Source organism: Helianthus annuus, chromosome 1 (genome assembly GCF_002127325.2).
Source record: "Helianthus annuus cultivar XRQ/B chromosome 1, HanXRQr2.0-SUNRISE, whole genome shotgun sequence".
Lineage (NCBI taxonomy): Eukaryota > Viridiplantae > Streptophyta > Magnoliopsida > Asterales > Asteraceae > Helianthus > Helianthus annuus.
The window spans coordinates 125,809,873-125,824,413 of NC_035433.2; the positions used below are offsets into that span (position 1 = coordinate 125,809,873).

At 35.0% G+C, this 14,541-nt stretch overlaps 1 protein-coding gene across 1 annotated transcript; it reads left to right on the forward strand.

The window, feature by feature from the left end:
- The first annotated feature begins 10,130 nt into the window (after window positions 1-10,130).
- LOC110930793 (uncharacterized protein At5g19025) lies at window positions 10,131-10,841 on the forward strand. Its single transcript, XM_022174181.1, has one exon. It carries the CDS (start codon window positions 10,131-10,133, stop codon window positions 10,839-10,841), a length of 711 nt encoding a protein of 236 aa, XP_022029873.1.
- Window positions 10,842-14,541: the final 3,700 nt, after the last annotated feature.

Here is a 14,541-nt window from a genome sequence, read left to right on the forward strand (position 1 = left end):
TTATACGGGCTTGGGATACGGTATATTTATACCGCTTGATTGAGCATCATATCTTCCATCGCTTAGGTGGTTAATTGAATAATGTGATCGGCTCATTTAAACAGTCTTGTTACTTAAAAGCCTTTGGGGGGTTAATGACCGTTGTCCCGGATATCCTTGGCATCATTTTACGAAATGGCCACGACCTCGACATCCCGGTGTAGGCGTACACCCGGTATATTATGTCGACATTATTATTATTAAAAGTCGTAGCCGTTGGTTTTTACACTACGGTTTTACGCAATGTGGTGTGTCTATTAATCTTTAACCCGGACAGGATCCGGGCTACTGAACGCATAAAAGGACATGTAATTCGTTCACAAGATTTTAATAATTTTCCCAAGTTATAAAAGAGTTTGTGCCTCGTGCATTCAAATCAATTTTAATAAACATTTTCAAATGTGTCAGTTGAACGTATTTACCAGTGTAAACTGACGTATTTTCCCCAAAAGATTAAGTGCAGGTACTACACGAAATTTGGCTGGTAATAGCTTCCTAGCATCACGAATAGTCTCGCAAACTTGATGTTGTATCTGACTGAACAATACTTTATTTTATTTATGATCCCCTGTGGATACAATTCGACTTCTGTAATACACTTGATATTACATTCAAAAGGTTGAATTATATTTATCTTTATGCTTCCGCTGTGCATTCATATAATTGTGTGGTTTGACTATATTGTTGCCAACTACGTCACGGTAATCCCCCACCGGGCCCACCGGTGAGACACGTGGAAATCGGGGTGTGACATGTATTGACTGTATTTAAACGTATGTGACAGGTGTTTAAGATGTTTGCTTGCTAGGAAAGCGAGGCTAGAATAAAGCTCTAGAGGCCCCCAACAAATAGTTGTCTGTCAGGAAAGAGCAACTAGAGCATAGTTGTCTGTAGATCTTGTCAGGCTGGGTCTTTAGGAGTATTTGAACAATATTCACGTTTTGTATTAAATTAAATCTGAGTTGTCATAACAGAATTACTTGTTTGGATGTTATCTGTAATAATGTATTTGTTTATTCGGGATACGGTATGGGACGTATCTTTAACTGGTTTATGTAGATAGTTGTTATGGAAACTTCTGAACAATCTGTTTCGCTCAGTGCCATGCCCCGATGATTCCGTCATCGGTTGGGGTGTGACAATTGGCTTCCTTGAAAGTGTAAGATTTCTCTCATGATTGATTTGAATTATGAATGGATGAGTGTTGGGGTTGTAGGATGGTGGTGGGTTTTAGAGAGAGAGGGGAGGAAGAAGATCAGGGTGGGCCATCTTTATTTTTCATTTTTTTTATTGTTCAGGGGCAATCTAGTCATTTCGTATACATTTAACTGAGAAAATTGGTGCGTGTAAAATGCAACATATAAATTACATCAAATGAGGCATAAAACTAACCCTTTTTTTTAGCACTAATGTTGGAAAAAGTGTGCTTTTGTCTTCCTTTTGTATTTTCAGGATTAAATAAGCGCAAATGAACAAAAGAAGCAAAAATACAGCTAAATCTAACATAAATACAAGAAAAGGAATAAACGTGGCATGTCCGACCCCTCGACAGCATCTTCCTAAGCAAAAACAAGAGACCAGAAGGCTGAACACGCCCTGTGCCCAGCGGACACGGGGGCGTGCTCAAGTGTCTGCAGAAAAGACAAAGTTGTAGAAGCTTCTATTTCCCAACATGGGGGCGTGCCTAGCTCAACACGGCAGTGGTCAACGCTACGATTCGCAGAATCCAAGCAAATTTTGATAGTAGAGATACGCTTCTGCACACGGGGCCGTGCCCAGCGGACACGGGGGCGTGTGGAGCTAATGCAGACAAATTGCAATTAATGAAGAAAGAGAAAGTGGATACACACGGGGCCGTGTCCGGGCTTCTGTGCAGGCTATAAATAGAGGTGATTGGTTCACTTCAAAGGCATCCCTTGGCAAACCACCTCTCTCCCACTTCACCCACACTCCACCACCATCACAACACCCACATCCACCACCATCATCCATCATCCATCATCCATCATAGAGTGTGTGTAGTACTCTCGAGATCCAAGATTGATAGTAAGAGTTCTTGACAATCAAAGGCCATGTTTGCCTAAGTCTCTTACATAACTTGGTGAAGACAAACATTTAGTGTAATACTTTTGTTTTTTAATCTTTTCGCACTTTTTATTTGGTTTTGTATTAATGACTTTAATAACTAGTTTCTTATGTTGAAGGTGAAACTTCTTTATCATTTGTCCGTGGTGTCTTGGCGTTATTTTACTGTCTATATAAAATAAAAGATTTACACCATTCGTATCTCTACGGTCTATATAGAGATATGTTGGCTACCTGGTCGGGGGTTAATGGAATGGTTTGGTAAGGTTCTTGCCTTGTTCAGTGTATAGATCCTGCAAGGACCTGGGTCAAGATTACTAGGACCTCTTTCAATACCCACTGGTATTGGATAGCGGGGGTGCGAATGGCTTGATCCCCTCATATGTAAACTACTGTTAATACATTAATCCGGCTACTTGGGATTGTATCCCTGCTGACTCAAACCACTTAGCCGAGGGTAATGTCACCTTCAAAAGAGGGGCCTACCACATTACGCATTAATAACTTAATTAATTATCTTTCAATAATCCAATCCTTTAGGATTGTATCCTTGCTGACTCAAACTACTGGGTTGGGGGTAACGTCACCTTCAAAAGAGGGGCCTACTATTATAATTAAGATAATCTCTTAAAAATTGCAAAAGTGCGGAAAACATCAAAGGTTACACTAAAGGCGAGTCGGATCCAAGTGATTCATCTTGTCTATCTGTTTTTATTTTATTTTTCAGCATTTTAGTTTTTATTTTCATGTTTAAAACCTTTTTCCAAAATGTTGTTTTGATTAGACGTTGAGGATAAACCGGTACTAAAAGCTCTTGTGTCCTTGGACGACCTCGGTATCTTACCAACGCTATACTACGCTCACGATGGATGCACTTGCCCATATGTGTGTTTAGTGTTAGTAAAGGATCGTGTTTTATAAATTTAAAACTTGACCAAAGTGTTAAAAATGGCTAAAAATATATACAAAATTATATAACACTGCACACGCATCAAAAATTAACATGGGTTAATGATAAGGATCACCTGAGTGCAATATTTGCAACCATTGGGACCAACTCTGTAATTAGTACACCACTGAGACCAAGTCTGCAATATTTGAAAAAGCACAGAAACCAACCAGGCATTTAACTCTCAAATATATAAATAGAAGTTGTGAAGATGATGATATACGTCTTTGGAATTACTATTTTTTTTGTCTACAACCAGTATTTGAAGATTCATTGTGGAGACATTGTTAGGTGTTGCTTATGTGTTAGGTAATTAGGCACATTTATGAGGGTTTGTGAGTTTTATCACTCTAGATACTTTTAATCACATGACTAAATAGTTAAAAAAGATAGTAGATTGCTCACATCTTTGATTGCAACACTCTTTTGTATAATTTTTGTTTTACACATATAGGCTGACACACTTCTAAAAAGGTACATAAGGTATGTTTGATTTGAGGATTTAGAATGAAAAGAAAAAAAAACATGTATGAGAGTGCTTATTTAACTTTAAATTGAAGTCATGAGGATAAGAGAATGGGAATGAGAATACAAAAAGGTAGATCCTTGTTTGTTAAGTACGTATTTTAAGTTGGTGAACAAAATGTATAAAATGTGGATTCTCTCAGACCCGGAAATGGTGGTAGTTTAAAAAACCATTTATGTTACTACACATCTTATCGGTTTAGTGCAAAACACTACATATATATCTTCTTACTTTGTTACTTATTTACATCCATGTCTCGTTTTTTCTACTCACGAGTCACCTTGTCTCTTCTTCTCTTTTATCATTGTTTCTTCTTCTTTCAATTATAATGCGACTACATTTGTCAACCATATGGTAATTATTGGTGATTTTAGTATCATCTTGTTGTTTTATATAATTAGATTTACCTAGCGGCTAAATGAGAAATCATAATCAAACAAATTGGAAAGTGTGGAGTACACACCTGTTTGAGAATCTTATTATTTAAAGCACATAAAATAACGGGATTCTGGGGCAGCACCCTTGGCAGTAGCGTCTAGGGCGACAACCCCTGGTGAGGTCCAAGGATGTAATAGAGTAAATGAAAATTCGTAGTGAGTTTGGCCTTTGATACCAAATTAGGCTGTGTGTTTCAAATTTGTGCTTAAATAGCAAATGTGTTCTTCAGCACAGAAGTTCTTTTTCGGCATTGAAATTGTTGTTCAGCACTGAAGTACTAAAGGTGTTCTTTAGTGCTGAAATCGGAGCATCAATTATAAATGTACAAGCCCTCTGCCAATGAGGTGGTGGTGGAGTGGTAAGGGAGAGACTTGGTGTTCTAAGGGACCCAAGTTCGATTCCTGCCCTCTCCATTATTTTCTGTGGCACCTGGTGATGATGGGAGACTAGGCGAATATGTGAAGATCGCTAGTTCGATCCTTGAACTGAGCAGGTTTTACCTCACCGCACTGTCGTGCCTTCGGGCGAGTGTTCATGGGCTTCGGCCCTAGGTGAGGGTTTTCCCCAGTTCGGAGGCGAGTGTATCCCGATGTGGTGAATTTCGCCAGTAGCCCATTTGGAGGATTCGTTGGCCGTTCAAAAAAAAAAAAATTATAAATGTACAAGCAAGTGCTAATTGGGAGTTGTAACCGTCAATTGTCATGGTCGTTCACCTTGTATTTAAAGTTTGTTTTGGTCCTTTTTAGTGTACAAAAATTTCACAGCATAGTACACACTCGTTCTCGATTTCTTTATGGGAATTTTGCGATTGAATATTTCTGAGTACAAGTAAAATAATTCAATCTGAAAATGTTTAGACAATTTTCAAAGATATTCAAGTTATCATAAATTATAAAATTAAATAATTAGGTAAGAAAAATTTCCTTTCGTTCTTGTGGGCTAAGTCAATTAGGTTCGAATTGAATTTACATCGTGTTACCAATCACATGCCGATCATTATTATTCATGCAAACCAAACATCACCTTATTCTTTGTTTTTTTATAGAACCCATGAGGGATGTATATGAACTAACTCTTTATGCAAAACTCATATCTTTTTTACTTTTTAAATTTTGATATTCTTTTAAGTACCATTTTGAATTTTAGTGTCATTTTATAAAATAAATATCTTTACTATGACTATTTTTTTCTCTTTTTTTAACCAATACATTTTTCATTCTTATTTCTAACATAAAAACGCCTTTTTTACATGTTAACGTATTAGGATCAAATACAAAGGCTCCTTATTGTAAGAAGGGTACAAACGTTTCTAAAAAAAAACACTACAAAAAAAAAAACCTAAACACTCATCACCACCCAAAAACCTAACCCCCCCCCAACCCCACCCCCTCATCACCCATCCCTCAAAAAAAAAAAAAAATTGTCGAGAGGAGGTGGGGGGGGGGTGTTAGGTTTTTGGGTGGTGGTGGGTGTTTAGGATTTTTTTTAGATTTTTTTTTTGTGGGGGGGGGGGGGTTTAGGTTTTTTGAGGGGTTTTTTTTGGTGAGGTATCGTTTTATTATTATTATTATTGCTAGCTTACAACCCCGTGTATTACACGGGTTAAATGACGAAAAAATGTAAATTTATTAGGAAGTTGGGCCATTTTTTAAGATGAAAACATATTGATAGTAACATAAATTTAAAATCGGAAGAAAATATCGAACACGTGTATTACACGGCTTAAGTAATATAATGTTATATAGTTAATAGCAAAAAAAATCTTGAAAGGAAACACGCCCCGCAAAAGGATGTTTTTCTCGACTACAGTCGATCGACGGAAGGCATCTCTGATCCACCGATTCACCACTGAACGGCTTTGGATAAGCAAGAATATGTCTTTTAAAAACCATTTAGTGTTCGATTTAAAGATAATTTGGTACTTTATTTAGGTAATCCGCTTGTAATTTTAGTCTTCTATGTTATATACTTTAAGTACTTGTACATGTGATTTGATAATTTATTAGTAATTATTGTTTATAGTCAAATAATATATTTTATCTTAACAAATATATATGCAAGAATGAGCGGTTAGAGACTCAGGACGTTAAACTTTTTAATTTTGGATTCAAATAGTTAAAATCACTAAAACATAGGGACTCAAAAAGTAATTTACTATTAATTAAATTTTGAAATTATACGTTTGATCTCTAACTATATTAAATAATATTATATTTATTATATTATTTGATACATTTATATTTGTTATAGATAATTATTAATTAAATTTGAATTTATACGTTTATCTCTAATTATATTTATTAATATTATATTATATTTTGTGTATAAAAATTAATATGTAATACTATTATTAAAAGGGAGGAGGCATCAGAGTGTGACACGTGTACAAAAAGATTTTTGTTTATTAGTATAGGAAGATTATTATTATTATTATTATTATTATTATTATTATTATTATTATTATTATTATTATTATTATTATTATTATTATTATTATTATTATTATTATTGCGGGGAGGGGGGGTTAGGTATTTGGGTGGTGGTGGTGGTGGTGTAGTGGGTTTAGGTTTTAGGTTGTTGGACAGTTGTCACTCTATAAATTTTTCTTACACTTTTTACAAATAGGAGTCTTTGTAGAATAACTTAACCCACATGTTAACATGTCATTATGTATTGAAAAGGAAAATGTTTAAAAAAATGTGGTTTTTTTTAAATATTCACGGTTTTACGCAGGGGAGGAGCTTAGAGGAGGCCGGATTGGGCCTCGGCCCGTGCGGTTTTTTCGCCCAGTAGTGTTAAATTTCAGGTTTTCGAGAATTTTTTTAAATGTGTATTGGTTCGGCCCAGGCTGATTTTATCTCCAAAACACATCGGCCCATGCTGAGTTTTAGGTCAAGATCCGCCACTGGTTTTACGTGTGTCCTACTCGATTCTTCTTTGTATTGGTCTATCATGATCCATATGTCATGATAACAAGAATTTCATTGTTTCATTTGCCTCAAAATTTTATTCCTTGGTGAACACACTACAACACGTTACTAGCATAATTGTGTCAAGGAAAATGTAATTGATAATTTACTTTTATTTGTCACCTTTTTTGTGTTGTTGCTCATCTCCTCTTCCTTCTCCTTGTTACAATCTTATGTTATAAGCTATAGAGGAACATTTAAGACAACCAATTATAAGTACAACAACTGAGACATTTAGTTGTTCTACGTAATAAAAACACAAAAAAAAAATCAATTATTCACTAGTTGTAACATATAGATTTCTAAGAGCGCGCAAAGCCTTTGCATTCGACGCACAATTGAACTGCGCACAAAGCCTTTGTGTTCGTTTTGGCATCAACGTTTGGGGTTATCAATTCTAATAACGTTTCATACATTGCAACGTTAATGATGGGATCGGTTCAACCTGACAAAACAAGCCCTACCTAAAGAGGGTAAAGTAAAACACATTTTTTTAAAATAAAAGAAGAAAAACTTATACACCTAATTTGTACAACGGTTACGTAATTGATGTTTGTCAAATTACACCATTAGACAATTTGACTGATCTTGAATATATATATCCTACATATGAAGAAGGATATGCATTAAAAGAAGCAAATTTTTAATTTAAATGTTCAACAATTGAAGATATACATTAAAAAGAAACAAATTATTATTCGAGTAAATTGCCAATATCGTCCCTAAGGTTTGGGCATGTTTTTCATTTTCATCCAAAACAACTTTTTTGTATAATATAGTCCTTCACTTTTGGGATTTTTTTGTCATTTTCATCCAAACATCTAATTTGCTTTATCAAACATTTGGATGAAAATGACAAAAAATCACAAATTTCAGGGATGATTTTGTCAAAAAAATCAAACATTTGGATGAAAATGGCAAAAAAATCCCAAAAATGAAGGACTATATAGTACAAAAAAATTGTTTTTGATGAAAATGACAAACATATCCAAACCTCAAGGATGATTTTGGCAATTTATTCTTATTATTATTATACATGTTCAACTATCGTCCACTAACTAATTAAGTTTTGTATTTACATAGACCGTAAGTCTTAAAAGCATCAATCATATTTATAGATTATAGTAACCTGTGAAGATCCAACGTTCCAAAGATGTGTACTATTTATGTTTTATAAAATGAAGATCACCTTATAAAATAGGATAACCAATATTTGATCCATAATGAGCTTACTCGTGTGAACTAACTGATACAATACGGTATACTTTGGGCCGGCTTGTTTGACCCTTTCATTTGACTTTTTATTCCAAATCCACTAGCATAATGTGTTTACCCAAAGTCCAAACTAACATCATATTTTGATTTTTACAGTTTAACCCTTCAATTAACCATCACATAAAAGAATAACAATAAAGTATAGGGATATTGGATTTTATCATTCTCAATTATTGGATATTGGCCGCTGCCACTCTCAACTATCACTTTAACTTCAACCACTTCCAACTTAACACTTTGTGTGTTCTGTCACTCCACAGGTGAACATTTCTTAGTGTTTGACTTGTGTTATTGATGATATTATGCTAACACTTTATGAATTACTAATGATTGCAGGTGAATCTGCTCCTAAAAGACAAAAGGGGAGCCAAAATCCACTCAACCGGAGTGACACAACAAACAAAGTGTTAAGTTGGGAGTGATGGGGGTCAAAGTGATAGTTGGGAGTAACAGCGGCCAATACACAATAGTTAGGAGTGATAAAATCCAATAACCCTAAAGTATACGTTACTAGCATCCATCATCCTTTAAATAAAACGTTTTTATTTAAAATTTATAAAAAAAAATGTGTATATATTGTATTTGTGATTACAAAAATAGGTTAAAATCTGCCGTTAAAAATAGTAATGCTATATGACTACTTTTTCTTTTGGGCTAAATGGTCCTGTGATTTAGGCAGTTTTGTCAATATAGTATAAAGGTTTTATTTTTTGTTTGTGGGTTTAAAAAGACTAAATTGCCCTTGACTTAACAAAGGTGAATGGATGGGGTTAAGTCAGTTTGACCTAGGGGTGTGAAAAAAACCGAATCATAACCGAATTAACTGACAAAACTGAACCGAAAAAACCGAACCAAATAAAAAAGGTGGGTCGGTTAATGGTTTTTTTGAAAACCGAAAGTAGCGGGTCGGTTATGGTTACCATTTTTCATACTCACCATAACCGAACCGAACCGACATGTAATAAATTTTTGTAGTATTTAAGACTTTTCACCATATTTTTAATATTTGATGTTTTTTACTGAAGATTTTTAGTACTTATGGGTTTTTCATATCATTTTGTGGTTTTGATTGAATGTCTATTTGAATTTATGGAATGTATCATATCACTTTATTTGAATATTCGATAATAATTGGTATTAATATTATAGATTATATGTATTTTTTAATACTATGTAATATACTAGTATATACAAATATCCAATAACAATTTATTTCATGTTAAAAAAAATTAAGTTATTTTTAGCTAAGCTAAATACACGGTTAACTACCCCATAACCGACCCGCTATAACCATTAAAACCGAATAACCATAACCACCATAACCGATCGGTTATGGTTATCCAATAACCGACATCGCAGCTGTAGTTATGATTTTTGGTCAAAACCAACCCATACACACCCCCTAATTTGACCAAAATGGCAATAACAAAACCATTTTCGATACGAAGACAAAAAAATAAAATCTCTGGACTATATTTACAAAACTGCTCAATCTTTTCTGAAACAGTAAAATTTCAAACAATAATAAAGGGAAAAACCAGCGAGTTCACAATACTAGCAGGACCAAAGAACAAAAAACGTGCAGCTTTTTAACCCTTCGTCCCGATCTATCCTCGTAATCCACGCATCCTCCACCACTGACTTCTTCCATTTCAATCGCTCAATTCACACCATTTTCTCCCATCGGCTTTCTCTCATTATCACCCCCTCAAACGACGTCGTTCCTCCCCACCCCCTCTCGATCCGATCAAGATTAATCCGTACTGCCGGCCACCACAACAACATAAATCGGTGATTGAATTTTCGATTTGATATAAGTGTTACCATTCAAGTGAAAGGATTAATTAACATGAGATTGCCGATGGTTGATTGCCGTAGTTTAATCGAATTTTGTCGTGCTTTTGAACAACACAAGAATATGATGTCCGCAAACAATAATAATCAGTCACGTAGGAAGTGGAACAACAACAACAACAGCAATTATAATAATAGTCAAGGTTGTTGCAATTCGGTTAATCCGTTATCACACCCGTTTTGTGACAAATCTTCTTTTGCTGCGTTGGATATTCTGATGCTGATTCTAGTGCTAGGAGCACTAGGGTTTTTAATCATACCATATGTTAACATTTTATACCATGAGTTTCTAGAGATTCTCCCTTTATTCATCGAGGTGATTCAGGAAATTGTTGTGGATGCCCCGATCGCGTATGTGATCGGGGTTATCGCTGCGGTAAGTGGTGTGATTGCGACGATAGCCGCGTGGGAAATACTCGAGGTTAAGTCGAGGAAATGTGGGAAACCGAAGTGTAAGGGGTTAAGGAAAGCGGTTGAGTTTGATATCCAGCTCGAGCCGGAAGAGTGTGTTAGGTATATGGCGATTGCGGAAAACGATGTGAAGCCGTTGGAATTGGGGCAGGATCATAAGGAGCTTGAGGCAGAGTTGAAGAAAATGGCGCCGGTTAATGGGCGGACTGTGCTTATTTTTCGAGCGCCTTGTGGATGTCCTGCTGGGAGATTGGAGGTATGGGGGTCTAAGCGGGTTCGTAGGATTAAAAAGTGATTGGGTTTCGGTTTAGATAGAATAAGTATGAGCTGATAAGTTGTTTTCAGAGCTCATCTTTTGACTTATAGTCTTATATACAGAATAAGGGGATCCTATATATTTAGTATGTGGTATTACTTATCATCAAGTTAAAGTAATATGAAAGATACATGTTATGGTTATGCAGTTTATATATGGCATCTTTGAAGGTTATACAGATTGTTATGGTGTTGATGATTTGTTTGTGAATCATGTCGGGACTTGCATTTGTGTGTATTCGTTACTGTTTCTTGATTGTTTTGTATGAGGGCATCCTTGTGCCCTATGGAGTTTAGACACGTGTTAGTTGAATGCCCTAGAAAGTATGGAGATGAATTTCATACAGTTTTATGCTATTATTAAGTATTAAGATTGTATCTTGTGGTTTGCTATTGATCCCAGTGGCGAATAGGAATCATGTATCTTGTTGGCTGTTGCTTTTTGTATCGTCAGAATTGATTGCTATCGTTGGAATTCACGCATTCTCCAAGTGATTTATTACCCTGTTTACGTTGCCTTAATTATGGATATAGAGTTAAGTTTGATTTATGGTAAGAGTTTATCACATAACGGACGACTTATCTGATGCGCTAATGACTAATTTGGTGCATCTTAGTTCATACATGTTTAGGATACGGTGGTTACGCTTTTGTCTTTATACATGTTATGTGAAGCATTCTATAAGAAGTTGGTTTGATTTGTTGTCAATCAGTGAATGATGTATGGTTAGATCTAAGTAAATAATGATAGGGACTTTTTGTAACAACAGCTAGGCGTAATTACCGACTGGTGATCTAATCTATGTTTAATAGCTTTTAAGCGGATAATTATTGAATTTGGTAATAACATGAGGGGAGTTACTCGGTTATGCTATATCGTAGAATGCTGGTAGAGATGATCTTACCTGCTTTTGTGGTATGTAAATCATTAGTGGATTTGGTACAGATAACAAAGAAGATATGTGCATAGTTAGTAGATATGGCAATTTTTACCCGTTCACTTATAATCGGGCCAATTTGTGTTAAGTTAACCACTCCAAGAAGCTATTGTTGAGTCATACAACCACTTAATTCTAAGATTTATATGATTACCGTAGTAATAATTTGATTTTTGTTAGAAAAAGGTGGTAAATTCAACAGGCCTAGTTTTGTTTTGATTCATACTAGAAAATGACATGTTTTGAACATGTCTGTGTGATTTTTACAGATTTACTTTTTTGTATATTAAGTAGTTACTTAAACTTTCTCTGTATGCAGAGAAATCCCTAAACTTTTTTTATACATGTTTAGATCATCTAGCTTGTTAAAATCCAAAAGCCGCTTTCCCTGCCCATATATATTTTTTGGTGATGAAAACGATTATGGATCTAACTGCTTGTGTAAAACCATAGGTATCTACAATTATGGATGAAATCAAATTAGGGTTAAGTTTCGATGTAGGTTGGCGTAAAACATCACCTTGTGCTTTACCTCCGCCGACACGTTTTATAGAGTAGTCTTACTCATATTTATAAAGTAAACTTCAGTTGTACACATTGTGCTTTACCTCCGCTGACACGTTTACACCCTGTCTCCTTAAAGTCGTCTTCTCCGGAGATTTTCCAATCACTCCGGCGATATTCCGACCACCGGAGCAATGATTCCGGCCCAGTTTGGTCTTAGCTCCCGTTATGATTCATTTGGCCCACTGTACATTTACTATTTTTTTTATAGATTGGTCTGTCCTTTTATTAACCACTGTTATGAATTTTTTTTTAAATATAAGAAAGATGAACTCCAAATGATTTGTGGTGTAAAATCCACTATATCTCAAAATATACTTTATTTACAATGGAAAAGCTAAAGCTTGCTAAATGAAATTCTAATCAAGAAACTTGAAAGGGAGGTAAAACGACTGGACATTTACTATTTTTTATAGATTAGTTGTTTAATTAGTCAACTTTTGTTAAAATGTCTAAATGCTAACATGGTGTAAAACTGAAGCGAGGTTAACCACACGGCATAAATGTGGAGTTTACTCTAAATTTTTTTTCATTATCAAGGGCAACGACTTTTTACACATTGAGAAGTGAACATTGATGCAATTAGGAAACATCGGAATGTAAAGCAGTAAGATTTTCATTTTAAAAGGTTAAGTTGATCTCCCCATTAAACCTCAGGACTTGTGAATTTTGTAGTTTATTCTTGAGTAAATTGCTAAAATTGTCCTGACGTTTATTCACATTTGCTAGATCCATCCAAAAAAGGTTTTTTTCTCATAGGAATCACTGAGGTTTCAAAAAAGTTGCTAAATCCATCCAAAATGACTAACACCCTAACAAAACTAACTTGATAGAGTGGTAATTTAGTCATTGTCTTAATATATTTAATTTACCCTTTTTTAACAGTTATATCTTGCCCCCACCCTTTTATGAACAAAACCCTAAAACCCAATTTTTGAAGCTACGACCTCGTTGAACGATGTATCCGTTTACAACGAAGATATCCCATAAAAATGATTAACTAGACTCGCCTCCTCATCTAGTCTTCTCCAAGTCATAGACATATCCATTACTGACTTGGAGCAGATAGGACAGGAGAATCTGTTGAAAAAAAAGAATTAAATTTTAGTAAAAATGCAAAAAGATAAATACATAAACCAAAGAATCATAGAAATACTTACTTATTACGGCTTATCATCTCCTTGCAACATTCAGAGTGCATTCTGTGTCCACATTTCATGACAGTACTGTCTTTCTGTGAGTCAAATAGGTACTGTAAATGCAGTGGTGGATATATTATAACTTCGAATGTTCGTTCAAAACGCAATGAGTGGTTACAACTTACAAATAAATGTAAAACGGATACATCGTTGTTCATTTGTGTTCGTTCAATTATGTCAATAGAAATTCTTTGAAACAACGATATATCCGTTTACAACAACGCATGATGCGACAGTGGTGTTAAAGACCTGTAAGTTGTTTCAAGACCTGTTTGTTTGACCCATATAGATGATTGATGAAAATATATAATGCACACCCAAATAGATGATTGAAAAATATTTATCCGTTGTTGAAAAGATTGAAGTTGGTACTAGCAAGTCCTTTGGATGTGCAATCTCATAAACACGATAAAACTAAAAAAATCACAATATCTAGCTAGCACATTGCCTTCTGCTTGAAACTAACAATCGAAGTATTGATTTAATTTAAGTCCACTGATTTGATATAAGTTTTGATTTGATTCAAGTCCACTAACAATAGCTTTAACAGCTTTGATGTTTTCGCTGCATTTTCCATTAAGGGTATGAGACAACTCGTATTTTCGAAACCGTCTTTGTGATGTAAGTAACGTATGTGAACTTGATTGACTTATTGAATGTTATGACATTATGATATGTGATTATGTGAACTATTGCGAGTAATGAATGTTATGTGCAATGTGTAATGTATGTATGTATATAAATGAACTGAAACGCACAACACATAATCGATCGCACAAGCCCCTTTGGGCCGTATAGCTTGCATTCGGATCAATGGCAGCCTGATGTACTGCAAAGTACATATGTTTATAGTGTATATTTCGGTCAATTTTCAGTCGTTTAGAGTCTAGTTTAGGTTAGAACTGCGATACTGCTGACGTTAAGCTTTGATTTCAGGTCCCGTAGCCTAAAGTGTTGAAAAACGAGCAAAACCGAGCAG

Excerpts from the sequence above, each read along its gene's own strand:
- LOC110930793 (XM_022174181.1), top strand. The coding sequence starts at position 10,131 with ATGAGATTGCCGATGGTTGATTGCCGTAGTTTAATCGAATTTTGTCGT.